This window comes from Rhizopus delemar, genomic scaffold (assembly GCF_000149305.1).
Source record: "Rhizopus delemar RA 99-880 supercont3.19 genomic scaffold, whole genome shotgun sequence".
Classification (NCBI taxonomy): Eukaryota; Fungi; Mucoromycota; class Mucoromycetes; order Mucorales; family Rhizopodaceae; genus Rhizopus; species Rhizopus delemar.
This window is the reverse complement of record NW_027137845.1, coordinates 474,985-501,470: the sequence shown is the minus strand read 5'-3', so window position 1 is coordinate 501,470 and position 26,486 is coordinate 474,985. Positions and strand designations below refer to the sequence as shown.

The following is a 26,486-nucleotide window of genomic DNA, read 5'->3' as shown; positions in this document are numbered from 1 at the left end:
ATTTTATAGTGATGCTGTGGTAATTATGATATACAAGTCGTTCTAGTAAGATAATGAATGTTTTTCGCACACTTGTTGTCAATAATAAATCTTTGATGCTATGCTAACCTGTCTAAATCTTTAGCAATGAATTTATAAACTTTTAAGACTAAATACGTCTTATATGCTATTTAACCAAAAGAAGAAGCACGTCTACTTTTAATATCCTGCAATCATCACCTCAATTCTGCAATTTAACCTGAATTATCTTTTACAAAGTTTGTAAGCACTTTATGACTTAGAATGGTCAGTCATGTTGTAGTTTATAAAGATGAAGTTAAAATGATAATGTCCTAGTCTGTGTAAAAAAGAACTCTTTTTTTTTTTGTAAGGGCATAAAGCCAGAATTTTATTAGAGAAATTTATAGAAAAGAACTCTGATTTATTACTCGTATGAAAATTCAAAAAATAACCTAGCAACCAGTCACGCTGATTTCAGACAAATAGAGCAACAACCCTCTTGCTTTTTTATTTTTGTAGTCAATGGCAAGTTGATATTAATATCAAAAGATTTAGGGTTCAATCGAGAGCTGATTACAACAAAAGAGACTCTCTAGGAAGCAAGCTATAGTATCAGAGTTACAATGTTATCAGTATGAGTATATATATGACTAGTTGAACAGTAAAAGATGAAGATGCTGATCAAATGCGATTGTCCCAACGATTTAATCTCAGTATATGTACAGACCCAAACACATTATTGAGTTTTTGTTAAAGTCGGAATAAGATGGATATCAACCCTTTTCTTTTAGTTTTTACAACTGTTGAATCTTTTTTTATTTTATTTTTTTTTCTTTTTACTCATAAACACAAGATAGTTTACATCAACTGCGTAATGTTGACTTGAATCTTTAAGATCTGACTTTTTTTTTTGGTTGTCAAAAAGCAGACTGCCTTACTGCCAACGATATCGAAATTGTGATTTCTGAAAGTCGGATGATACGTCTGTCTTTTTTATGTGAGACACACTGATTATGACCAAGAGACCTGTGAAGCATAAGGCAATCACATCAAAGCTATCAGTGTAATCCATTTTGGATGAATAAGCATTAGCCGATGACATAGACCCTTACTGACACTCAAATGTTCTTTGTTGGTGACTCTTGCTATGAGCTTGGAATCATAGTATTGCCTCTTTAGCTGTCATGCTTTTTTTATCAACCTGATACAAAGAACCCAATCCTAGGCATAAAAGGAACGGAGTTGGCGGACTTTGATTTATGATTCATCTCTACTGCGAACAAGACAAAGAATGCTTAAAAAAACGTCAAATCAACACGCATAGAGTATTTTGATGGCATGTTATTCAACCTAGTCCACTTTTCTTTTTGTAGCCTACACTTGATTTAAATATTTATCCTTTTCCAAAAAAAAAGTGAGACAAACTTGAAACAGTAGAAACGCGTTTTCTGTTTTAGTAACTTGTGCTAAGCTTTTTGTTCTTTTTTTGGATAATTGTCACTAAATAGATTCTTAAGCTAACACAAGGATTGTCATTCGCTTCTCAATGTAGATCCATGGTCAGGGAAAAGGGTGGTGATGAAGGCAGATATGAAAAGACAACATGCATAAGAATGATTTGGGTCTCTTTGTTTATTCTATCGTGCCCCGTGTAAATGAAAAAAGCTTATTTCTTCCCGCACTCGGTGTTTAAATACATACGATTTTCTTTCTTTTACGTCTATGCAAACATAATTTGAGTTCTGGATTATATCACAAGATGCTGTGGACCGTGTCTTTGTGTTACTTGTTTCAATAACATCATTGCAGTATTATTTTATTTATGTAAAGCTACATGCACCTTTTGACTCTATCATCTTTAGGATGTGGATTAGATGAATAGATACTTTCTTTTTTATTTTATTTGATGTTTTAAAGAATAATCTGCATGGATACACAAAACAGTGTATTTTTGGAAGTCTGACTTGGTTGTAAAAAAGAGAGAGAGAGAACACAAGGCTTTTTTTCTTTTTTTTTTTTATTATTTTTTTTTTTTTTTTCCTGTTTGCAATGTCAAGATTAGCAAAGTCAAAAGTAGAAGATAAACAAATATTTCACTATGAAGCACCTTGGCCAATTTATGCTATGGATTGGAGTAATAAAGAGTTTAATGGTCATCGATTGGCTTTAGGTAGTTTTTTAGAAGATTCAGAAAATAAGGTACAATTTTTATTTAGCAAAGCCCACTATTAAATCAATACAGCTTCAAATTATTACTAGAACAGGAAAGCAATACGCAACAAGAAATCAGCCTGATTTTGCAGTGTTGGCAGAGACAGATTGTTATTATCCAATCACCAAAGTGTTGTGGACACCTGTCAAAGTGAGTTTATAGATAAATGGGTATGGGTTGTTTATTTATTTGAAATAGGAAAGAAGGGAGAATGATTTGATTGTGACATCATCAGATCAATTAAGAGTGTATGAATTGATTGATACAAATAGGGGACATTCGATTGTAAAAAAAAGAGAATTAATTCATGTAAAGTAAATGAGGCGTGAAAGATGAGATTAAGACATAAAAACTGTTAGGTGAAACAAAATGATTTTTGTGCACCGATCACTTCATTTGATTGGAATAAAATGGATACGTCACTCGTAGTGACATCCAGTATTGATACTACTTGTACTATATGGAATATTGAAACAGGACAAGCTACAACACAACTTATTGCTCATGACAGAGATGTGTATGATGTTGCCTTTACTCATCACAGTCCAGATATGTTTGCTAGTGTAGGAGCAGATGGCACCATCAGATTATTTGACCTAAGGTAAGACATAAAGCAAAGTAGACAAGTCTGACGAATGATATGATAGAGCACTAGAGAATTCAACCATCATTTATGAATCACCACCCATTCATAAACAAAAGTTTGCTTCAGCCATCAGTAACGGATGTCAACCTTTGTTACGTATCGAATTCAATCACTGCAATCCAAATCTATTGGCTACTTTTCCAATGGATTCAGACTCCCTAAAGATATTAGACATTCGATATCCGAGTATGCCTGTGATTGAATTAGAGCATAAAAGTATCGTGAATTGTTTTAATTGGGCGCCCAACAATCCGGACAAGATTGTCTCTGGTGGTAAATGAGTTGTTTATTTTTATGTAAATTAATAATGATGAATAGGAGATGATCAACAAATACAAATATGGGATACATTTCAAGAGGACTCAACTAAAGGAACAATACACATCAACAAACCTTGTGCGAGTTATTCAACACCAGAAGAAATTCACTGTGTCAGATGGAATACGGTGATACCAAATTGGATTGCTATTGGTTTTGGAAGAACAATACAAACCATTCATGTTTGAATAAAAATTCCCCCCATGTTTTTCCACGGCTCATTCACCTTTTTTGGTTAATTTACTCCACAAGTTCTTTTGGTTTGTTGCCTAGTAACACAAATCATTCAGAAGAAAAGGGTCCGCAGTGTAAGAGAGAGAAAGAAAGAGAGAGAGAGAGGTCTGAGGTTAGTGGGTCTGCTTTATAACTCCAAATGACGTTTCTTTATAAATGCAGGTACAACCACCAAATGACCTTTATCGCCGAGTAGATTTTTAATTTCAAAAAGAAGCAAAAAAAAAAAAAAAAAAAATTCTTGATATCCAAAAAGAGATTGATTTTCCAAAAGTAAAATACTCTATTTTTTTCTTTTTCTTTTTTGCTCTCTCTCCTAAAAAAGTGATAATGATTACTTGTTTCTTTCACGTGTAAAGAAATGAGGAAAGAAGGGAAATGATCCATAAAAGTAATTTAGTTAATAATATTATATTTTCAAGGGGAAAAAGAAGGGGGGAGGATCTTTTATGAATACACAAGATGAATTAATTTAATCTCCACCCATCAATCATATTAAATATAAACTTAATTTCAACAACTTTAATCGATTACATAATACACCTTATTCAATTCATGTGAGCTTATGCAAATCCACCATCTTTTGTATTACATTTCATCTGTTTTGAATAGATGACAGTCTGGATCCATCTATCCCAACAGTTAACATTCATGAACGTTTGTAATGTGTCTGTCGTCGCTAATTATAGATGAAGTATAGATTGACATGTGTAACCCAGTGATATCTGAGCTTAGAAAGAGTGAAGGCAACGTGATTTTTGGTTGGATGAAAAGTGGCGTGAGCTTTTCAACCTGTAGAACCTCTCAACATGAGTGCCGCGGAGAAAACATTGGTGTAGCAGTGGCCCGTATTTTGTGTGATGCTCGGACTATCAGTCGAGGATCTGACAAGAAGTTGGCTCGAGCGGAAATTATGAATAAAAAGGGCAAGCCTTTTTTTTTGTATTTTTTCTTTTTTCTGCAATGTTGTCTCTTTCCAACATGTTGAATCATAAAAGACCTGCTAAATTAGATATTACCAACTTGTTAAATAATTATGAAGATGATATTTCAAGCCTGTCTTCTTCACCCACCAGTGTTTCCTCCCTCTTTTCAAACTATCCCTTCCCTCAACCACATACAACGGACAGTGAAGAAGAAGAAAGAAGAGTGAAAGCAAAACGTAAAAGAGCCAATAGTGAACAGTTGGAAGTGCTCAATCGAGTATTCGATCGTACCTTTTTCCCATCAACGCAAGTCAGAGCAGAATTAGGTCGACAATTAGGGATGAGCCCAAGAACAGTACAGATTTGGTTTCAAAACCGTCGTCAAGCCATGAGAACAAAGGAACGTCAACGATTGATTAAAATTCGAAACGACACTAAATCAAAATCAATGTAAAATTATTCCCCCCCACCTTTTCAATGTATACTTTTTTTTTTAATTTATTCCCCCCACACCTTCATAAGCCTGGTTTGCTTATTTTAATAATAAAATTATTTTATGTAAAAATTGGATAAAAAAGAATATTTGATTACTCGATTTGTTATTCATTACTATTTTTAAATATTCTTCTTTTTAATTTCAAAAGTGTAACCCTAGATTGGTATTACATTGAGTACGACTTGTAAAGAATTTATGAAGCTTGGTTTATATTAAAACCAAAGGGAATTCTTTTCTCTTTTTTTTTTTCGTTTCAATTCATATATCAATGATAGATGATGATAATAAAAGGTAGACAAAATGAAATGGGGGGAAAAGTGGAATGAATTGTTGGATTTTTAATATCATTCATAGTCTTTCTCATGTACAAACCAATTTCAAACCCAAGTCAGCTTTGTGTGTTATTAATCATGATTTTCGTAGTCTACTTTAACCAAAGACCAATCAAAATACTGTTCAGCCATCTTGAAAACCCTAAAGAAACACAGAGACGCAGGACCGTTTTTAGATCCAGTGGATCCAATCCGTCTAAACATACCCGACTATTTCCAAGTCATCAAACAACCCATGGATCTATCCACAGTCGACCAAAAATTACAAAAAAATCAATACAAGTCAGTCAACGCATTCGTGGCTGATGTCAGACTCATCTTTCAAAACTGCATGCAATACAACGGAACAGATTCGACGATCGCCGTCCTCTGTCGAAATCTAAAAGCTGCCTTTGAAAAATGTTTAAGGGGCATGCCACCCGCCGCAGAGGAAAAGAGGATCGAACATGACCCGATCTTTGATGACTTTGATGTTTATGACAGCAGTCAACAGAAAGAGACGCATTCGATGCGCTCTTGTTTTCAGATCTTAAACCACTTGAAAGCACAAAAACATCTCTCATTTCCTTTTCTTTATCCAGTAGACCCAGTCGCCTTGAACATACCCGATTATCCTTCCATCGTCAAGCATCCCATCGATCTATCCACCATCGAAACCAAATTGAACCAGAATGCCTATGATTCACCCCATGCCTTTGCTGCCGACATCAAGCTCATGTTCAACAATTGCTATCTTTACAACGCGCCCGAATTACCCATTTATGACGTGGCAAAAGAACTGGAGGCCATCTTTGATCGACAGTGGGAAATCAAGGCAAAGCAACCTGCCAGTGTCCCTCGACAGATCAAACCATCCAAAAGACCGGCCGTTGAGCGCAAGATGAAGTCAAGAAAGAAGAAAAAGAGGGAATCGTTGTCTTATGAAGAAAAGAAGGAGTTGAGTGAAAGGATCAATCGGTTGACAGGAGATCGATTGAATGAGGTCATTCAGATCATTCAATCTTCCCTGCCAGATCTCGACAAGGTAAGCATGGGTCTTCATTCTCATCCATACATAACACTTTTAAGGGTGAGACAGAGATCGTGTTGGACATTGATGCTTTGGATATCAACACACTGAAACGATTGAATGATTTTGTACATAACAAGGCAAACACTGTTCACAGTGACGAAGGCAAGACACTTGCCAATTGTAACATACACTCATCAAATCCCTTCTTTAGATTCTTCAACTGAATCAGATAACAAGAGTACCAGTAACAGCAGTAGTCATAGTAGCTCTTTTGATGATTTAGATTGAATTAAATACAATTTTTAAACAATTAAAAAAAAAAGGAGGGAGGGGGGGAATAAAATGTTTTTTTTTTTTTATTTTTTTATATTTAAAAAATGGGGAAAGGGTGTGAGTGGGTGCAAAAGGGTAAGAATAGGGCATTTTTTTTTGGGGGGAAAAAGGCTGTTATGGGGGAGATGAGTAGGAAGGGAAAAAGGGAGGGAGAAACAAAAGAGTTTGCTAAAGCAAAATATGAGTACAGAAAAAAAAAAAAAAAAACATAATAAACACTATATTATAAAAAAAAGAAGGCTATTTATATAATTATTGAGTTGCACGTTTAATCATCTAATCATAACAAGTAATACAAATTAATATCATATTGAATGCTCCAACGATTATCCTTTTACCTCTTTAGCCCAACGTGCTGTTTCTTTCGTAGTCTGTCCATAGTGACGACTTGTTCTAGCTTCTTTTAATAAACCAACAATCCAGTCTTGCATCAAGAACGTCTTTAATTGTCCTCCGAATGTTTCAGAAAGATCACTACAGAACAGTTAGTTCATTAATCCTACTGTTTCTATCATTTTCTTACCCTAATAAACCAATAATGGATCTCATAAGTGAATCACTCTTTGAAGGCTCAAGAGCAATCACATGAATGAACTCGATAACAGGAGGTATGTGGGGTAACAATGCTTGGGCAGTGGGTGTGCCATTCAATCCTTGAACAATACCAACATAGGCTTCAATCACACCTTCATATAACGTATGAACATAATCCATCATGTCATAATTGTCTTTATCAGCTCTCATGCTACCCGCTTGCTGCAAGACCATCATGACTACGTCCAAGTAAGAACTAAATAATTCACCAATGGCTAATGCAACATCACCAAAGCAAGAAAGGATTGCTGGCTTGACAGTACGATGCAAGACAGGACTTTGGAGGTTAGAGACCAAGAGTTGCATCAGGTTATTACAGTAAGGTGCAACCTCCTTGCCAAGAGCACGACAGATATCACCAATGATACCAACAGCAATAAAGCATAATTGGTATTCAGCAGGGTTTTGTAAAGCATTGCAAAGAAGAGGTATAAATGATTCGGCATAACGGTTAAAGTTGGCTTCAAGAGCACTGGTCATGGCACCCACGGCCAAGAAGGCATCTTCGGTGGTTGTTGCTTGCTTGGATTGCGTGTTAAGTAATTGGAGGACAACGGTCATGATACGATCAGCAACAAGACTAATATCACCTGACAAACGACGAATACAGTTAGTCAAGACACCCAATAGACTAGATTGTAATTCAGAGTGATTGGCTCTATCATCTGCATCCAAAATTTGATTTTCCATAGCCATTGTTGTTTCTAATCGATCTAAAACAGTCAAAACAATGCCTTGGACGGTTTGAATACAATCCTATACATGAAGCATCAGTATACATATATATTTCTATCGTTATTTGCTTTATCGTTTACATTAGCAGAATACATGGCAAGAGTCGAAATGGCTTCGTAAGCTGAGGTTCTACAGTTGGCTTCATTATCAGCTCTGTCTGTAAATTGTAAAAGAGCAGTAATAATGCCCTCAAAGAAAACAGAAAGGGGTGACGTAGGTGCTTCATCTCCAGGAACAGGTCCTAATTGTTCAGCCAAGTTCATCAAAGACTATTAAAACACAGTTAACACCAATGCAATTCACGTCTCATCCTTTTTCTTACCCAACAGCAGTTACCAACAATACGAGGACTGTCTTGGAGACCAAAGACAAGAGCAGCCAAGAGATCATTTAAATGAATTTCGGGTTTAATACAATGAATAAGCAATTCACAAATACGACCCAATGTCCAAGCAACCGTATCCTTCACATGGACCACACTATCCTTCATCATCTGAATCAAAGTAGGCAAAGCTTGATCAACTAAGGGTGTCAACACATTTCCTTCGGGACCATCCAAAATAGAGCCAAATGCCATCACAGCTGCCTCACGCTTTCTCCAGTTTTCATCTTGAATGTTGGATTCAATGAAAGGTACTACATTAGCCAGCACAAGGTTACCAACACATTGTGCGAGTAATGAGAGACAGGTAGCAGCTGCCATAGACACAGTCCATTCATCTTCATCATAATCATCTTCTTGTTTTGTAAGAAGCCATAAAAGGTTAGGAAGAATTTCGGGAAGTGCAAGTTCTGCAAAGTGATGAAGCTCACGTTCAGGTTGCTCACCTGCTTCTTGTGCCTAATGTTTCCTCTGTCAATATTCTATTAATTTTTCTTGTTATATTGCTTACTTCGAATAATTCTTCTTTAATGTCCATTTCTTCATCACACACAGTAGACCAAAATTCAATAGCTTGTAATGCTACATGATCGTCTTCATTGTTCATACCAGTGATAGTAAGCTAGTAACAGCATGAGAAACAATGTTTTGCATTTTTTTTTTTTCCTTTTTACCCCAAATAATGCCTTTTCCATATAAATACGCATCTTATCATAGTAGGTTTGCATAATACGAACCAAACACTGGAAAGCAGCAATTTGAAGTTCAGCATAGTCGCTCTGGGTAGCTTCACAGACAACTTGCATAATAAAGTTTCTTTCTCCCTAAGTTTTACCATTAATACCTTTTTCTATCTGTTTGTACATGTGTCTCTTACCTCACGTTCAAAGTTTCCTTTGATAAAATCAAGGGAATTGATTAAAGCATTAATGGCAGCAAGACGAACCTCGGGGCTACATAACGGTTGAGTATTTTTATCTTCGCTTTTCCCTTTTTCACACTTTCTTACCTTGGCTCCTCACTACGTGCACCTTGAACAATAGCAGTCAAAATACCATTGGATTGATTGACAAGTACATTAGGATCCTATTAAAAATAAGAAATTAATAATCTAAAGACATGCAATAAGATGATTCCTTACAATAGCTTCACAGACAAAACCAATAGCTTGTAAAGTAGATTGCTTCAAAACAGCATTGTTTGTTTGAATATTTTCAAGCATTGTATTGATCAAATCTGGCCAACCACCCAAGGGTAATTCAATCTCGGCAATAGCAGCAACAACCTAAACAAATCGTCTAAATATCTCATCTTCCTTTCCTCTCATTTAAACCATTCTTCTCTTACCTGTCCAGAAATATTGCCTACGGGTTTTTTAGGTGAAGCTAAACTTTGAAGCACCTAAAACAAAGCGTCAATAAAAAAAAAAGAAAAAAAAAAGAAAAACAACAAAGAAAATACTTTACACCTTGTTTGACTTGGTTACGAAGGTCAACAGGCGTAGACACCCATCTTTGAGAAAACTCTTCTTTACGAGCAAAATCCTAAACATTATCCTATCAATATTGCACGCACACACAGAAAAGGGTTTCATTTTATTTACCTTGGCTGTTAAACTATTCTTTACAGCAAGACCAGCTGACATTCGAGTAGCGTCATCAGCACCTTCGTTGGTAAGAATTTGACATAAAGAGCTAATATAAGTAGGCTATAACATACAAAAGGTAATTAGATTTGTTTATCTGTGATAAAATGAATGTATTTACATAATTCTCTTGTGCCAATAATTCTAATTGACGAGTAGCGTCTTCACGTAAAGCACGATCTAACAACGAAAAAGTTTAATGCTTTAATCTACAAGTCTTTTTCTCTTTCTCTAACCTGTTGAAAGTGAATTGACAAGAAGTGCAGTTGCGTCCATTTTCTAATTAAATAAAATTAATTAAACCTTTTTTAATATTTCAAGATTAACAAACCTATTTAGTTTCAACAAAAAAAAAGGAGGACGAGAAGGAAGAAAAAAAAAAAAAAAAAAAAAAGATCTTGAAGAAAAAAAAACGACCTTTGAAAAAAAAAGTTTTCTAATTTTTTTTCTTTTTGATCACTGCACGAATTTCCTTTCCCGCATTGAAACGCGAACTTTTACTTTTTGAAAAAAAAAAAAAAAAAGAAAAAAAAAAACTACGTCATCATCAATGAAATAGACCTCAGCCTTTTTTTAACAATAAAAGAAACAAAGGATGCACAAAGGGTCCAATAAACCACAGAATGACTTTTTCTTTATTTCTATTGAAAAATACTTTTACTTTTTTTTGTCCACTGTTTCTTTTTTTAAATAATGAAAAATAAAAAATTAAGGAAGGGGGGAAAGCGAAAGGCCGCAGTTGGCTATGTCGGACTTGACAGTGATAAGACTGATACTTATTCTGATGATAGTATAATCTGTTGAGGCAAACCCTTCATCAAAAAGAAACATGGATAGATCAATAGTGAATGATCTCTCGAAACTCATCGTCTCTAAATATTAGTTTGCCACTCAATTTGTCGTTGCCTCATTCTGACAAATTTTTACTTTTTGAGAAAACGCTACAAACCGTTGTCTGTGATGAAGAGTCAAAAAGATCAATCCAGTAGAGTATTAATACTCTTTGAAGTCACTTTACCTTTAATGTTTCAGCAGCAGAACACTTTCTTTCGGATGCTAGTCATTTCCCTAATCAAACCCGAGTTACTTCTCCTTACTTTCTTTCCTTCTAACGTATTCCGTCCCTTGTTTTGTAGATTATCTTTTATTCCTTGGTGTTGACAGCAATTAATTACAAAAGATGTTTATATTAATTATCATCCTAACGAAAATAGTATTGTTAAAAAGCATATGACAGCAATCAAGGCAGATTTTATTTTATCCTTGCTCTCATCATTTATCAACAAGTAAGAAAAGCAAACTTAAAGGTCACTTTAAGCTCCTATACATTCACTCTGAGCCATCCCACTGCTTAAGACGCTTTCTGTCAATAGTGAACAGAATGACGGACAAAAACAACAAAAAAAATGATCTGATTGCTTGCAAAAGAACCCAAAAGAGCCCACCAATAAATTCGCTTATTTTTAAAAACAATGTCAGAATGAGAGAAGTGAACACTAAAAGCTCAATTGCTCGGCTGCTGATCAACACTATATATGATGTGGAATATGTATGCATTAATGTATCTGCTGTTTGATTATCATAAAGAGCAGCAGAAGTCATAAATTGCTTTGGTTTTAAAGCGATACAAATATCTATCTGCAATCTAGACTCTTCAGACTACCTTAATTTTGCAGTGAGCATTTCAAGCTACAAAATATTGAATTATACAACCCATGAATTATTGTACTAAATAAGGATACTCAAATAGAATGTATTTATTCTTTAAATGCTTGGCCTTAATGACATTATAATTTATTTCTTGATAAAGTTGCTTAATGAACCTTATAAAATAATTATAAATAGAAAAAGCATGACGCTGATGACAGAAGTTTATTCTAAAATAGGAAAGTGTGATCAGTGCGAGCTCATCAATAGTCAAAAACTTTATTGGGTATATTCTTACTATTTTTTTTTTTTTTTTTTTAAAAAAAAAAAATAAACTTTAGGAATAAAGGAAGCTTGTATAGAATAAAGTGATTTATTTTAAGTTTAATAAAAGAAAGTGATACGTAAAATTTACATCACTGCTTGGTTAAAGTAAAAAAAAAAAAGTTTAAACAAATGAAGATCTTTCTGGAAAGAAGAAATGACGTTGAAACTTTGATTTATTTAGTCAAGCGTTATTTGTTACTGAAAATAGACAGCATGATTTATAAGAATGAAAAAGGATATATAAAGACAGTTGAATCCTAACGTTTCAAGTATTAAAATATTCTTCTACTTGACAAATGAAGTTCCTTGCCACTCAGCTTACTGCTGCATTATTTGCCATCTCTTCTATCTCTGGTGCTGCAATTATTGCTAGAGATGAGCCTTCTGCTACCTCTCAAACACAAAATGAAACTGTATCCCAGTATCCTAATTCTACAGACATTGGTGTCCTTAATGGCACATGTAGGTCTTTACTTGCTTACACAACAAATTAAATTCTAACTCTTATGCTCACTATAGGGTACCTAACAGGTGTCACATCTAACGTCTGGGAAGCATACCAAACCCTTTCCCAAAGAATGAATGTCCAGGTTGACTGTCTTCAAGTTACTTTTAACAGTACTTCCAACTCTACTCTCGATGCAATTGGCTCTGCTTTCTTGAATCAAACAACAGTCGGTAGAGGCTTGAACGCTACGGCCGCAGCTGCTTTCTTGCTGCAACCTCCTACAAGCGACCTCAATGTGTCTGCTCATGACCTTTCATGGGCAGCCTATGTTTCTCAAGTCTTTGTAAATAAAGATCAATGGGACAACATCACAAATCAAGGTCAAAGCGATCAGAACGCAACTGAAAGCGGTAGTATGGCTATTCCTGGCACTGAAACGATGCAAACAACCATTAATACTCGCTTAATTGACTCTAATGCTCAACCTGGTACAAACGACTCTACCAGTTTTGATACTTTCTTTATCTGGGGTTCCCATGCTCAATCTACGGCTGATCGCAGTTCCAAGCGTGATGATCAAGATGATATATACGGTGTTGTTCTCTCCCGAAACCCTTCAGTTAGCCAAGATACCTTCAATAAGACTTTGTCTTTGATGCCTCCTGCTGTCAACAATGTTTCCATTGTCTTATTAGAAGATTCTTGCAACACGCAACAATAAGGTCTTACTGATTTATAGCCACACACATATTCTATCAGAATTTTTTTTTATTAGTTTACTTTTTATTCTTTTGTTATTATCATTAATAAACTCATTATCTAAAATATTGCTTACGATACACACAATTGATTCTGCTCAAATCTATTGAAAGTACTAGTAATGAATCAGTTGTATACATATAATTATTGATACACGCCCATAAATAAACACAGACGAATGTTGTATTATTTTAACAATTATAAAAGTGTTTATTCTTAAAACTTTAAAAGTATATATACAAAAAATGGGGTCTTTTTTCTTTTCTCTTTAAATTTACCAAGCTTCAGTATTGCGAACTTCAACTTCCTTGCCACCCAATTCATTCTTGGAAACAACTGAACCAAGCTTATAAACCTTTTCATTGGCGGCTTCTAACATGCTAGTGATTTCGGGGACGTGAGCGGCATCAGCAACGATAACCATACCAATACCACAGTTGAAAGTACGAGACATTTCATGAGCAGAAAGTCCACCGGCTTGTTTGAGCCATTTTGAAGATAGGAGGCAACTCATAAGATTCAGCATCTACAACAACAGCAAGATCGTGAGGCATAACACGAGGGATATTTTCGAGGAAACCTCCACCGGTGATGTGTGCCATAGCTTTGATCAAATCTTTACGGACAACAGGCAAGAGTTGCTTGACATAGATACGTGTAGGGACCAAGAGGGCTTCGCCCAAGGTCTTTTCCTTGTTCCAAGGGCATGGGGAGTGGTAAGTTAAACCTGGTTGAGATGCAACAATCTTACGAACAAGTGAGAATCCATTAGAGTGGACACCAGAGGATGCTAAACCAAGAACAACGTCACCGGCCTTGATTTGATCCAAACGAGGCAAGATCTTTTCACGTTCTACAGCACCCACAGTGAAACCAGCACCGTCATAGTCTCCCAAGGCATAAAGTCCCGGCATTTCAGCCGTTTCACCACCAACAAGGGCACATCCAGATTGAAGACAACCATCCACAACACCAGCAACAAAGTCCTTACCAACATCAACCTCAAGCTTACCACAAGCAAAATAATCCAAAAAGAATAAAGGCTCGGCACCTTGAACGATCAAGTCGTTCACGTTCATGGCAACCAAGTCGACACCGACTGTATTATGAATGTTACAGTCTTGGGCGATCTTGAGCTTGGTACCAATACCGTCTGTGGCTGATACCAATATAGGATCAACAAAACCAGCGGCCTTCAAGTCGAAAAGACCTCCAAAACCTCCAATATCGGAATCAGCACCAACACGGCGGGTGGACTTGACAAGAGGCTTGATCTTTTGAACGAGCAAGTTACCAGCATCAATAGAGACACCAGCATCAGCATAGGAAAGACCAGTCTTTTGTTCTTTTTGATCGGCATACTTGAAAGCTCTATATACAAGTCATTAGCCAAGGATCCTTTAAATCCCCCCTCTTTTCATTTTCTTACCTGTGGGCAATGTCGTTACGGTAATACATGTTTTCAAATTTAATAGCGTTTACGCCAGCATAAGCTCTGTCAACAGCTTCACGTAAAGTGTTGGCTACAGCAGAAACGGCAAGTACACGACCGCCGTCGGTAACAAGTTTGTTGTCGGCAATTTTAGTACCAGCATGGAATACAGTGATGTCTATAAGATCATAATTAGATAACACAGGAATTAACATGATCGAAAGTATTTACCAGTACTGTTTTCAGGGATAGTGATTTCTTTTCCTTTAGCATAACTACCAGGATAGCCACCAGATGCAATAATGACAGTGGCAGCATAGGCATTCTTAATGGTGATGGAGACAGCATCCAGACGACCCTCAGCACAGGCCAACAAGATTTCAGCCAAATCAGTATCGTCACTCAAAAGAGGTAAAACAACTTCTGTTTCAGGGTCACCAAATCTAACATTGTATTCCAAAACCTTGGGTCCAGAAGCAGTCAACATGATGCCAGTAAAGAGCATACCAACAAAAGGGAAACCATCACGACGCATACCATCAACAGTAGGTTGCAAAATAGTACGTTGAACTTCTTCGATAAGATCTTGCGTACCAATAGGAGTAGGGGCGTAACAACCCATACCACCAGTATTGGGACCCTTATCGCCATCGAGTGCACGCTTGTGATCTTGAGCAGGAGGCAAACTGACAACGGTATAACCATCAGAAAATGACAGGAAGGATAATTCATCACCTTCGAGACATTCTTCAATTACAACTTCACTTCCAGCATCTCCAAATTCTTTATTGACCATAATTGCCTTCAAGCCTTCAAGTGCTTCTTCTTTGCTTTCGGGCATTAAAACACCTTTACCAGCAGCTAAACCTGAAGCCTGAAAGAGAAAAATCACAAGGTTTAGAAAATTTCTTTTCCATGCACTTATATTCAACCCTTATTTACCTTCAACACAACTTTGTAATCAATGGATTCAACATACTTTTTAGCTTTTTCATAATCAGTGAAATTCTAATAGATTGAATGAATACGACCAGTCACACTTTTGATCTTGCATTAATTTTACCTCGTAAGCGGCTGTGGGAATGTTGTGCTTTTTCATAAAGTCTTTAGAGAAAGCCTTGGATCCTTCCATTTGAGCGGCCTTAGGAGAGGGACCGAAACAGGGAATACCAACTATAAAAATTTAAATCAGTAAAGATCCTTCTCCGTTTTTAGTTTATGGGTTTTACTTTTCTTGAAAACGTCTTGGATGCCTTCAACAATGGGTTGTTCGGGGCCGGGAACAACGAGATCAATCTATCATAGCATGTTTAGTAAAACCAGGCTCCACTCTTGTTATATTTTGTTTGATAGTATGTAACTTTACTTTGTTTTCGATAGCAAAATCCTTCAACTTGTCAAACTCACTAACACCAATTTTGACATTTGTGGTTTTACCACCAGTTTCAGTACCGCCGTTACCTATTCAAATATCCAAGTTTTAATATTTCATGAATCATGTACCATATATTTTAGTTTTGTCTATACCAGGTGCAACGTAAATATGCTGAACTCTTTCGGATTGAGCGAGTTTCCAGGCGATAGCATGTTCACGACCACCTGAACCAACAAGAAGGATGTTAAGCTTATCTATATGGATGTTAGTTGAGATACAGCTTATCATTTGCTTCGCTAATAGTACCAGAAGCCATGAGGTAAAGTTATTTTTAAAGTAGGTTTAAGGAAACAACGTAAAAAAAATAGATTTGAGATAATTATAAGGTCTGAGTCTGACTCATATCAAATTTTAAGCCACTAAGTGTCTAATTAAATTTAATCTGCATTGATGTTTTCTTTTGCAAATCTTTCTCTCTCCCTTATTAAGGCCAAGTATTTTCACTATGATCAGTGCCACACCATCTTTGTATATTCATATGTACGAATTAATGCTTTCATGTATCCCATGAACGCAAGAATTTTCAATGACTCAAAAGTGATATGAGCGCATCATAAAAAAGGCGATCAGAAAACGGAGCTTCAAAATAAATATCTCAAATTTTATTTACAAAATCTAGCATTCTTATTGTACTAGAATAAGAGGTGATAATTGAGTTTCCCAACTTCCTTCACTTGAGGGATCGGATAATAACTTTAAGGCCTTCCATCTTAAATAATAGGATCCATTACTGAGAGGTTGCAAGTCACTGATGTTATCACTTCCTAAAGGAACCACAGTGGCGTTCCAACGATCTATAAAAATGTATCCATCTAAGGTGTTTCGCGGCACGAATCGATCATCGGAGGCTGTACCAATCATCTGCAGGTTCTCGTCCAAAACCTCAGTCTTGATACGGGCTGTGCCTGTCAGTAGACGATAGAGAATAGATATTTCAGAAGAGGATTTGTTACTTCTATCGATCAGAAGCGTTTGTTTGATTTCGTCATTATCGCCTTTTATTTTACTAATCGCATGTAGCTCACTTCCTGCTATGACTCGTGGAAAACCCGCAGCAAAGATAGGAGCTTCACTCAGAGAGCCTTGAACACCTATATAGGGAACGTGAATCGTCTTGAGCATCAAATTACTTTGTGGTCTGAATCTTATGTAGCCGCCATATATCGGAAACGGCTCATTCAAGCTTTCTCCTTGGATGCTTAGCATCTGTACTGTGATATTGCCTAATTCACCTGGTGCTAGAGTAATGTTTGTGGGTGATAATTCTAAATTGGCAGTAATGTGTTCAGCAGTTGATTTGGATGGGGAAAGGGGAATGAAATGCTGGTTCCTAGCAAAGAAAGGAGCAAGGCTCAAGCCTGCTTCATGGGATATCTCGAATGATACTGTTTCTTTACTAGGATTGGAAATAGTGAGAGTTTGAGTTTTGATGTTGTTCGTATCATTAAAGCTTATATGGCCAGGCGAGATATGGATAGGTTGATTAATCGCATCAAATACTGTCAAGAAAGGAATAGAAATACGTTTCGTATGTTTTAAATTTTGTGTTTTTGAACATTTCAGCTCTTTCTTTCAAATATCTTACCTTGTATCAATCCAGCGCCCTGGCGAGCTGGATTGTCAAACAGAGAGCCTTGCATGATGGGCTGAGCATAGTTCTGGAAATGTTCTTTGATAAAAGTATGCGATCGACTCTTTCCTTGAGCTTCTAAAAACAATGCAAATGCTCCAGTAACAAAGGGTGCTGCCATCGATGTACCAGAAAGTACACCATATCCACCATCAACCAAAGGCAAAGTAGAAAATATAAACCCACCAGGTCCTGCGATATCAGGTTTTAGACTGACATCGTACAATGGACCTACACTTGAAAACAGCGAGACTTGATTGCTAGTTGATAATTTCTGAGGCGTTAACACCATTTTAGATACTATTTCTATACCATCCTTGTAGCTTTCAATTTCGTTTAGCTGTTTCTTGATTGCTTCACCAGCATTCATCGAAATGGAAATGATTGGAATGTTTGCATTATATGTTCTCGGCCTAAAAGACATCTCTGATTGATTATCATATACTACAACAGCAGAAGCTCCAAGCTTTTGAACAGTTGAAATTTTTTCGTCTAGTGTACATTTTCCTGTTTGAACGAGGACAATATGGCCTTTAATACTTCGATCAGGTACAGTACCATCGCAAGCGTCATTTAAAGATGTGTTTTCAGTATAAGCAACTAACTTTCCTTCAAGAAAAGAAGATGTACTTGTTGATAACATATAAGCTAAATTAAATAGCTATCTAGATCATTATCTGTATGTGTATACATCAATAACTTACGATAATTCTCTCCATTTTTGGTTTGGAAGGCTCGGGTCAGAACATATGCATTATCTGTCGAAGCAACTGACACGGTGCTTGTTCCTGATCCTGGTGCAGATATATAAAAAGCCCCATCGTTTCCTTCATTTCCAGCAGCAGCAATGACTATCTTATAATGTTTAGAAAAAAAATAAGATCATATATTGTTCTCATCATACCAATCGAACCTTTTTCAGATACTCTATTAGCAACAATAGAGGTAGGATCATCTGCCCAATTACTAGGTGTTCCTAAGCTAAGATTGATAATGTCGCAACCTGTTTATAATAATGGTTTATTGATGTTACACAAATACAAATTTCTTTCCTACCTGCTTCATGTGCGCTAATAAGCGCTTTGATAACGAGATCATTTGATGTTGAACCATCACAACCAAATATCCTCCATGCACCAAGTGTCACTTGTGGAGCGATACCTGTGAAATTCTATATTCTATGTAAGTGACCATTTTAGGATCATGTTTATACGCTTACCAGGAATTCATCATTGGCAGCAATAACACCTGCAACGTGAGTTCCGTGACCTATAAAAAGGGTAGATGTCTCATTAAAGCAGCAATAACATACTGTTGATGTTTACCGCTTCCGTTTTCACACGCATCCAAAGGCGTATCTTTTTCAGACCTCGAAGTAGGATCTGTAGAAACAAAATCATCACCCACCAAATCATATCCATACCTCACAGGGAAGCCGATACCAAATCCGCTGCCAAATGCCGGATGACGATAATCAATTCCTGATGCCGCAAATGAATTAGTGAAGAGCAGCGTATATCTGGAGTGTTATCTTTTACCTGAATCAATAATTCCAACAACAATGTTTTTCCCAGTAAGTTTCAAATCTCTATGTACTTTGTCAACCTGTGTTATCGCATGAGTAAAGGGCAATGGTGATTCATTCTCGGAAATATTGATTTTAGGTAGTCCAATGTTTCTGCTCACATTGTAAGCCAACATATGAGAATGGCGCTTTACTGCAGGCCGTGAAATTTCAGTAACTGGATAAATGTGTTTCACTTGATGGCTTTCTATTATGTTACGTAAAATAACATGCTCGACCATCTCTTCATCTCGATTTAATTGCATTTCCTCTCTTTTCCCAAATTGTTTCCCGTTGTTTTGAAAGCAAATAGAAACGCCTCTAAAAATTGCTGACGAAGAGCTGTAATCCTGGGCAATATTCATTTTGACACGCATGCCTATACGTGGCGCACTTTTAAGAACATCCTTTTCTACCTTATTTACAAATTCCAATGATGACCCACGATAATGTTCATCAAATTCGATAATATATCTTCCTGGGATAACGTTGCCCAAGTTACTAGGCTTGAATTTTGGGTCTTTCATGATTGCTTCTAATCTGTCAATTTCATCAAATGTACCACTCTCTGTTTTGACTAATGCAGGCGCCAACAAGACCGATAGAAACGCACTTGCCAAAAAGAATGATTTCATTCTTTGTAAAGGCAAGCGAGGAAGAAAGAAAAAACAAAAAAGAAAAAAAAGGAAATGTTGAAACAGAGTAATATAGATGACAAAAATGGAAGGGAGCGTGTTTCGTTAGTTGGAATTGAGATCGTTAGCTCATACTCTGTGTTTGTAGCAATTTCTTTTCAGATTTACTCGGATGTGAGATTTTATATCAATATAATATATTTGGAATTTGTTTATTAATTTTGTACAACGATTGCTATCGATTTCCATTCTTCCCAATCATTCTTGTCTTCAGGATTACCAAAATGCTTTAGAGCGCGTAAAAGCAAATAAAATGTACCATTTTCAGCTTTTACTTCTTTTTTATTTCCAAATAAAACTTCATCCATATCTACACTTCTAACTTCATCTAGCGGTGAAATGTATATACCATTCCATGGAATAATATATTTAGGTGCTTTAAGTGAGTTTTTTGGTGTGTATCTCCATATTCCTCTACTCATATATCCGATTGCTTTCCCATCTCCTCCTAGTACTTTTACTTCTAATCTTACAGCTCCAAATAGTAGACGTAATACAATAACTGGCATGTTTGCCTGCTTTTCTTTTAAATTGAATATAAATGGCTGCTTTAACTTTTTTGTGGTGTTTCTGTATGAAGCTAAATATGGATAACCTTCATCAAACAATGGTGCATCTTTCATTTCCCCCAAAATTCCAAAATAAGGTACATTTGTCAAGGCTTTATCTGATACATAATCTCTAATTGAGATATATCCTCCATACATTTCGTAAGGAAACATGTACTGATTGAGTCGAGGAATTACTATGCTTGCATTCATTACACCAGTCGATGTAGGTAAAATAGTTATAAATTCTGATGGATAAAATTCAATATTCATATGGGTAGTGTTGTTAGCTGTCGGCGAAGTAAGTTTTGCATTCATAGTACATGTTTGAATTGAGTATGATTGAATGTTCTTGATAGAGAGATACACAGTCTCTTCACTAAGATTTGTTATATGAATTGTGGCTGTCTTATAATTAGAGCTTGAAGATGTATCATTGAAACTGATATGTGCTGGGGATACATGAATCTTTTCTTTCAAAGCTTCAATAACTGAGTTTAGCTTACATATCAGTTATTTGTGCTTGGAACATTTTTTATGTATTAATACCTTGGATCAAACCAGCTCCTTGAATTAAAGGATGCCTAGGCTTTCCCAAAGCATCTACTAATACCTTACTTTGATTTTGTAACTGTTCAGCAATATATGCAAAAGTAACATTCCTTCCCATTTTCCTGTAGTATTCCAGCATTAAAGCCACAGTACCAGATACCTGTGGAGAAGCCATAGATGTTCCTGATTTCACCGCCCAGCCATTGTTGATGTGAAGAGGCATAGTTGAATAAACACTTCCCCCTATACCAGCCACAGTTGGTTTTAATTCAAGTTCATATGTCGGACCAATACTTGAAAAGCTAGAAATTTCCATGTTTAGGTTCGTTGTTAGAATGGCTTCCTCTTCAGCAGATAGTATCTGTATCGACTCGTATCTATGATTTTTTATGTAGTTGATAAGTCTGATCGCAGAGTTATAAGCAATGCCAGCACAGGGGAACATATCATCATCTGTTTTCGCTACTATTACTAAATGATTAGATGGATCAGGGTCATAAAACAACAGGCCAATGGCACCAAGAGATTTTGCATTCTTAATTTTTTCAAGGAACTGACACTCGCCGCGTTTTACAAATAAGATTTTTCCTTTTACAAAATAAAATGACAATTTTTCAGAGTCACTGTGACAAGCAAAAGAGACACTGTTATTAACCCAAGCATAAACCAGAGTACCATTAGGAAAAGATAAGGTAGATGAAGAAAATGTATATGCTAATTTTTAAGCATAATAAGTAAAGCATGTCAATGTCTTTTTAAAAAGATTTACGAAATTGTTCATTTGGGAAAACATTAAAGCTAAAGGCATTTGCTGGATAGTAAGGACTCTCAATAGATGCAACCGATATCACATTTTTGGCAATTCCAGGAGTATTTAGAGAAAACGGGCCGTCGACACCTTGATTTCCAGCAACTCCTATAACTATTTTAATGTGATACATAAGATAAATCACTCAGATAAACGAGGTTCGCTTACCAATAACACCTTTGCGAGCAAGCCGTTCAGCTACAACAGCCATCGCATTTTCTGACCATCCATCAGCTATTCCTAAGCTAAGATTAATTATATGACATCCTATGTTTATGTATATTAGGCCAATAATATATTTATTTATTTGCTATCAGCTTCATATGCCATTTCCAGTCCTTTTATGACTACATCTTCTGATGCCGTTCCTGAATAACTAAATATTCTCCAAACACCTAAGGTTGCATTCGGTGCAATTCCTGAAAAATTCTGTTTTAAATGTAAGACAAAGAGTACTTTATGTAGCTCGGCCTTGTATTTACTTTTTCAGGGTCGAAACCAGCGATGATACCTGAAACATGTGTCCCGTGTCCTAATAAAAAAGCGTAAACTGCCCCTGCATCTACCACAAAAAAGTAGTTTTTATACCTGCATCATTTCCAGTACAGGGATCATACGGATCAGAGTCTCCACGTAACTCAACGCTGTATTTTTCATCTTCCTCTTCAGGCACCAAATTTGCACCATATCTAATCTTGTATCCTCTTCCAAATCCTCCACCAAGAGCAGGATGGTTATAATCAATTCCTACGTTAAAACCTACTTCAGAACATCGACTTTTTTTTTGATAAAAATAGGATATAGTAAAAGAATGGAAAAATAAAGAAAAAAAAAACATTAAATTGTGTTTCAAGCAAACCTGAATCTAATACACCTATGAGTATATTTTTCCAAGTAATACCTAATTGGCTATGTGCATCGAATATTTGGGAGATACTATTCGAATAAGGGAAGGTATAGTTCGTTGTATCAGATTCCCATTGTGGCCTCAGCAATTTATATACTGGATACAGTTTGACAACTGATGGGTGTTTAACAAGCCGTTTCAATACTGGATGGTTTTCAGTATGCCCATCATAATATTTCTTTGTTAAATTTAGCCGATTATCTGGACTGTATTTAAGTTTGATGGACATCCCATTAAATAAGGATGAACGAAACATATGCAAGGCCTCGTAATGACTTCTATATGGCATCAAATCATCATGAATGGATTGGTATATATCTTTATCTTCATAATTAGAGTATTCCACAATATAAGAACCTCGGATGATCTTGGATGCTATAATCCATGGAACAAAAAAGACACATAACAATATAAAATGTGATACATATGCCATTTTTAAGTTCAACTATTCTCATAAATGGGGATAAAGTAATGGTTGATGCAAAGAAATAAACAATAGATATTTAACAGAAATTTTCTCTTTTCCCTAAGCCATTTTATTCTTGATATTGAAATATGTTTGATAAAAGTTTATAAATATGTCAACTCTTATTTATCACGGCTACAGATAGAATATCCGTATCAGAATCTACTTGAACGAAATCAATGAATATCCAACACTATTCTCAAGTACGATATACAGGTAATATTTATTATTCCTGCAGCATTTAAGCTCTAAATTAGATGTTTCTAAGCATTTAAAGTAATTCTTTTGTTTTTTCTTTCACTTGGGAAAGTAAGAGTAATTATTTTTAGGTAACATGATGGACGATTACAGCTTGTGAAAAAGTAAATGTATGAGCATGTTTATAATAGCAAACAAATTCAGATAGGAAAGACAGGGAAGAACATAATGTAATAGATTCCAAAGGACATTTATAGTCTATTAACACAAGTAACAAACACATTTGAACATATTGATTTCCTGCCTAATGGCTTAATGCAAATGATCAAGCCTTGATCCAGAGCGATACTTTCTTTCTAAACAAAAGATGACAATTTTAAATAATAAACTATATTATATACGTAGCATATTGACCAATTTTTTTTTGGCACATGTTTTATTCATATACAAGAGAGAAAGATTATATACAATAGAGAAAGTTGTGAAAAAAATCTCCTCGTTCAACGATTTAATGTTTTCTCATTTTAGTGGGTTTAGGCTTAGATCTGTCAGAACGTTGAACATCATCTGCAGACTCCTCTGTGTCATCATCCTCATATTTTCGCTTTCTAGGGCTCTGATCATGACTGGACCCACCACTTTGCTCGTCTCGCTGGTATGCTTTTCTAGAATGATAATTATTATCTTCTCTTCTATTTGAATCATTTTCTTCTCGTTGGTAGAGTCTCTTGGGCACTCGGCTTGAAGAAGCTTCATCTCGCTGGTGAATCCTTTTGCTAGGGCTTGAAGAGTAGTTGGATTCATCTCGTGATCTTCTTGGACTTAAATTACGGCTTGACTCTTCACGGTGATATGATCTTCTTGGACTCTGACTACGACTAGATGATTCGCCTCGATATAGTTGTCTGGCACGACTTTGGCCATCATGTCGCGTTTGATTTCTTTCTTGTTGTTGCAATGATTCAGAGACACGATGTCTTTCAGCAGGTCTTGATAATGGACGCTTTTGTGACTCACGATTTGATGTCGATTGTGTTTCGCTTGCTAATTTAGAATCTTCCTCATCATCACTGCTTACCAGTTCAAAGTCGCTCAAATGAAAGTCGGATGCACGTAGAACGCTTTCTTGACGACCTCGTGAACTGCTTGGTTGTGAGCTCTTTGATTGTGAACTGGATTGAGAGTTGCTGGGTAGGGTATTTGAGATGCCAAGTAGATGTGTTTCTACTTCGCGTATATAAGGGATGGTATCAGTAAAGTTCCACATAGCTTGTAATAGGCGGGCGCCAAATGAATAAAGGTTGTAGCCAATAGAACCTAAGAAGTCAAGTGAGTCTTATGAAAGTGCAAATGCATTTGAACATACCATTTTCAATATAGAATTCCATGTCATCAGTTTCATTGGCAACAATTATATCTTGTAATCGTTCATTATCTTGACCTCGCAAAACAGAGATTCTCATTGCAAGCTGGGCCATATCAATCTATTCATCATATATCAGTAAGCACAGAAAACATTCGCATCACTATGCTACTTACATTGGGTATATCCCAAGCAGCTTGGGTTGCAAAGTCAACTTCACCACTGTGAATAAGATGAATGTTTGCTAGATCATGAGGGCTATTGACATAATCATTGATTTGGTGGGCATCAATATTAGAGTTATCGTTGCTGTTAGTGCCAGATGAACTGTGAGAATCATTATCAGCAGATGGTGATGATGGAAGAGAACTTGGAAGATGAGTTTCTTGTAGTTTAGATGATACATAGGGTGTAGGATTGTTGTGCATATTAGTGCTTCTTGAATAAATATTAGTTTGTGCCTTTAAGGGATCCGTAGTGACAGACGGGCGCGTAGACTTTGAAGTCGAGGAAGAAGATTTTGAGGAACTACGGCGCGAATCGATAGAGGATGCAGCTTCATCGCGTTTTTTGGATGTAGTAGACTTTGAAGAATTAGAACGCTTTGGAGAAGCAAAAGGTGAATCATCATGAGAGGATTTTTCTTGAGTAAGATCAAAAGTTGATTGTCTTGCTGCAGAGGATTGCTTTAATTTAGCTTTATCTGAAATAGAGTGAGGAGTGCTAGCTAAAGAAGAATCAGATTTTGTAGACAAAAGCATCTTGTCTGATGATGAGAATTTTCTACTGGGAGTTGATGCCTTTGATGAGCTTGATCTGGATGGTGGTGACGAGTTTCTTGAAGAGGTAGATAAAGTAGGTGAAGACATCCTATTAGAGGCAGTTGTTGCTATCTTGGTGGAAGGTATAGACTTGCTAGAGGAAGATGCGGCCTTTGTAGACGAAGGTGCCTCTTTGGAAGAAGTGGATGATCTTCTAGGAACAGAAGTGGTTCTTGTAGGTGAGCCTATTTTTGCTCGTGATGAGGCAGAAGAAACGCCATTGGATGTTTGTCTTGCAGCTGCAGAGTTAGAAGAAGGATGTCTGTTTGATGATGAAGTAGTCAGACCAGAAGGATGTTTGTTTGATGATAAGGTAGCCACACCGGCAGGATGTGCCATTTTAGGGGCAATAGTAGGTGAAGTAGGCTTCAAAGACAATAAATGGACAAGCTCTGCTGATGCATTTGGAAATTCGATTTTTTCAATTACTGAATAAGTGGGTTGAGCAAAGTTCAAATCGAATACAATAATTTTAGGTGCCGCCAGATTATTTGTAAAGTGGAGCAGAGCACGCAAATCAAACTCACCCCAGCCTTTTTCTTGCAGTAAATAGGGCTCCTTCTTCATGACTAAAATGAGAAGAAATTAGTTAATCAGATTTGTTGTAATCTTAATATTACTGCTTACTTCTTCTTGGGTTGTCAAAAGTTGGGTGAAGGATATATTCCACGTGGTCAAGTATGAGCGATGACTTTCCCTTCACTTCTTTTCCGTCTTCCATAGCAACAAGAGTAACCTGCCAATTCCTCCAAGGATGGCCATCGCTAGATTGAGCACTAGCACCTCTTATGATGCTGTTGTGGCAAGAAATTTTAAATTCTTGAAACACGCTTGTCTATTAAGAGTTGTTTTTCTTAGTTGCATTTTATTGAATGTAAAAGATTGTAACTTACCATGAGGTCAAAGAAGTTGCTTTGTATACTTTTTACAATTAAAAAAACGGATAAAAATAAGAAAAAATAAAAAAGAGCTTTTTTGTTGAGTCTGTGAATGTTGTATAACAGCTTTAGTGAGGAAAATA

General features: G+C 36.2%; 9 protein-coding genes across 9 annotated transcripts; 4 read left to right on the top strand and 5 right to left on the bottom strand.

The window, feature by feature from the left end:
• Window positions 1–2,622: 2,622 nt before the first annotated feature.
• On the top strand, window positions 2,623–3,139 carry RO3G_16318 (uncharacterized protein; the record flags this gene model as incomplete). Its single annotated transcript, XM_067670902.1, has 2 exons — window positions 2,623–2,813; window positions 2,860–3,139. The coding sequence occupies 2 exons, from the start codon at window positions 2,623–2,625 to the stop codon at window positions 3,137–3,139; spliced, it is 471 nt and encodes a 156-aa protein (XP_067527003.1).
• Window positions 3,140–4,373: 1,234 nt separating this feature from the next.
• Window positions 4,374–4,790, top strand: RO3G_16317 (uncharacterized protein; the record flags this gene model as incomplete). The annotated part of the gene is made up of 1 exon (XM_067670901.1): window positions 4,374–4,790. The coding sequence occupies one exon, from the start codon at window positions 4,374–4,376 to the stop codon at window positions 4,788–4,790; it is 417 nt and encodes a 138-aa protein (XP_067527002.1).
• Window positions 4,791–5,672: 882 nt separating this feature from the next.
• Window positions 5,673–6,400, top strand: RO3G_16316 (uncharacterized protein; the record flags this gene model as incomplete). Its single annotated transcript, XM_067670900.1, has 2 exons — window positions 5,673–6,188; window positions 6,233–6,400. The coding sequence occupies 2 exons, from the start codon at window positions 5,673–5,675 to the stop codon at window positions 6,398–6,400; spliced, it is 684 nt and encodes a 227-aa protein (XP_067527001.1).
• A 361-nt stretch (window positions 6,401–6,761) lies between these two features.
• RO3G_16315 (uncharacterized protein) lies at window positions 6,762–10,141 on the bottom strand (the record flags this gene model as incomplete). Its single annotated transcript, XM_067670899.1, has 15 exons — window positions 6,762–6,785; window positions 6,848–6,983; window positions 7,033–7,859; window positions 7,919–8,107; window positions 8,161–8,679; window positions 8,732–8,842; window positions 8,895–9,044; window positions 9,098–9,173; window positions 9,230–9,306; window positions 9,362–9,505; window positions 9,568–9,621; window positions 9,687–9,764; window positions 9,824–9,928; window positions 9,987–10,045; window positions 10,102–10,141. The coding sequence occupies 15 exons, from the start codon at window positions 10,139–10,141 to the stop codon at window positions 6,762–6,764; spliced, it is 2,589 nt and encodes an 862-aa protein (XP_067527000.1).
• Window positions 10,142–12,135: 1,994 nt separating this feature from the next.
• Window positions 12,136–13,008, top strand: RO3G_16314 (uncharacterized protein; the record flags this gene model as incomplete). Its single annotated transcript, XM_067670898.1, has 2 exons — window positions 12,136–12,301; window positions 12,359–13,008. 2 exons carry the CDS (start codon window positions 12,136–12,138, stop codon window positions 13,006–13,008), a joined length of 816 nt encoding a protein of 271 aa, XP_067526999.1.
• A 312-nt stretch (window positions 13,009–13,320) lies between these two features.
• Window positions 13,321–16,169, bottom strand: RO3G_16313 (uncharacterized protein; the record flags this gene model as incomplete). Its single annotated transcript, XM_067670897.1, has 10 exons — window positions 13,321–13,572; window positions 13,604–14,417; window positions 14,476–14,656; window positions 14,710–15,352; window positions 15,421–15,486; window positions 15,542–15,651; window positions 15,708–15,774; window positions 15,845–15,939; window positions 16,006–16,107; window positions 16,160–16,169. 10 exons carry the CDS (start codon window positions 16,167–16,169, stop codon window positions 13,321–13,323), a joined length of 2,340 nt encoding a protein of 779 aa, XP_067526998.1.
• A 368-nt stretch (window positions 16,170–16,537) lies between these two features.
• Window positions 16,538–19,634, bottom strand: RO3G_16312 (uncharacterized protein; the record flags this gene model as incomplete). Its single annotated transcript, XM_067670896.1, has 9 exons — window positions 16,538–17,004; window positions 17,146–17,412; window positions 17,499–18,191; window positions 18,248–18,394; window positions 18,448–18,546; window positions 18,600–18,714; window positions 18,763–18,812; window positions 18,869–19,024; window positions 19,082–19,634. The coding sequence occupies 9 exons, from the start codon at window positions 19,632–19,634 to the stop codon at window positions 16,538–16,540; spliced, it is 2,547 nt and encodes an 848-aa protein (XP_067526997.1).
• Window positions 19,635–20,885: 1,251 nt separating this feature from the next.
• On the bottom strand, window positions 20,886–21,921 carry RO3G_16311 (uncharacterized protein; the record flags this gene model as incomplete). Its single annotated transcript, XM_067670895.1, has 3 exons — window positions 20,886–21,616; window positions 21,672–21,824; window positions 21,879–21,921. 3 exons carry the CDS (start codon window positions 21,919–21,921, stop codon window positions 20,886–20,888), a joined length of 927 nt encoding a protein of 308 aa, XP_067526996.1.
• Window positions 21,922–23,789: 1,868 nt separating this feature from the next.
• On the bottom strand, window positions 23,790–26,361 carry RO3G_16310 (uncharacterized protein; the record flags this gene model as incomplete). Its single annotated transcript, XM_067670894.1, has 5 exons — window positions 23,790–24,598; window positions 24,648–24,765; window positions 24,821–26,034; window positions 26,093–26,300; window positions 26,359–26,361. 5 exons carry the CDS (start codon window positions 26,359–26,361, stop codon window positions 23,790–23,792), a joined length of 2,352 nt encoding a protein of 783 aa, XP_067526995.1.
• Between the last annotated feature and the right edge of the window lie 125 nt (window positions 26,362–26,486).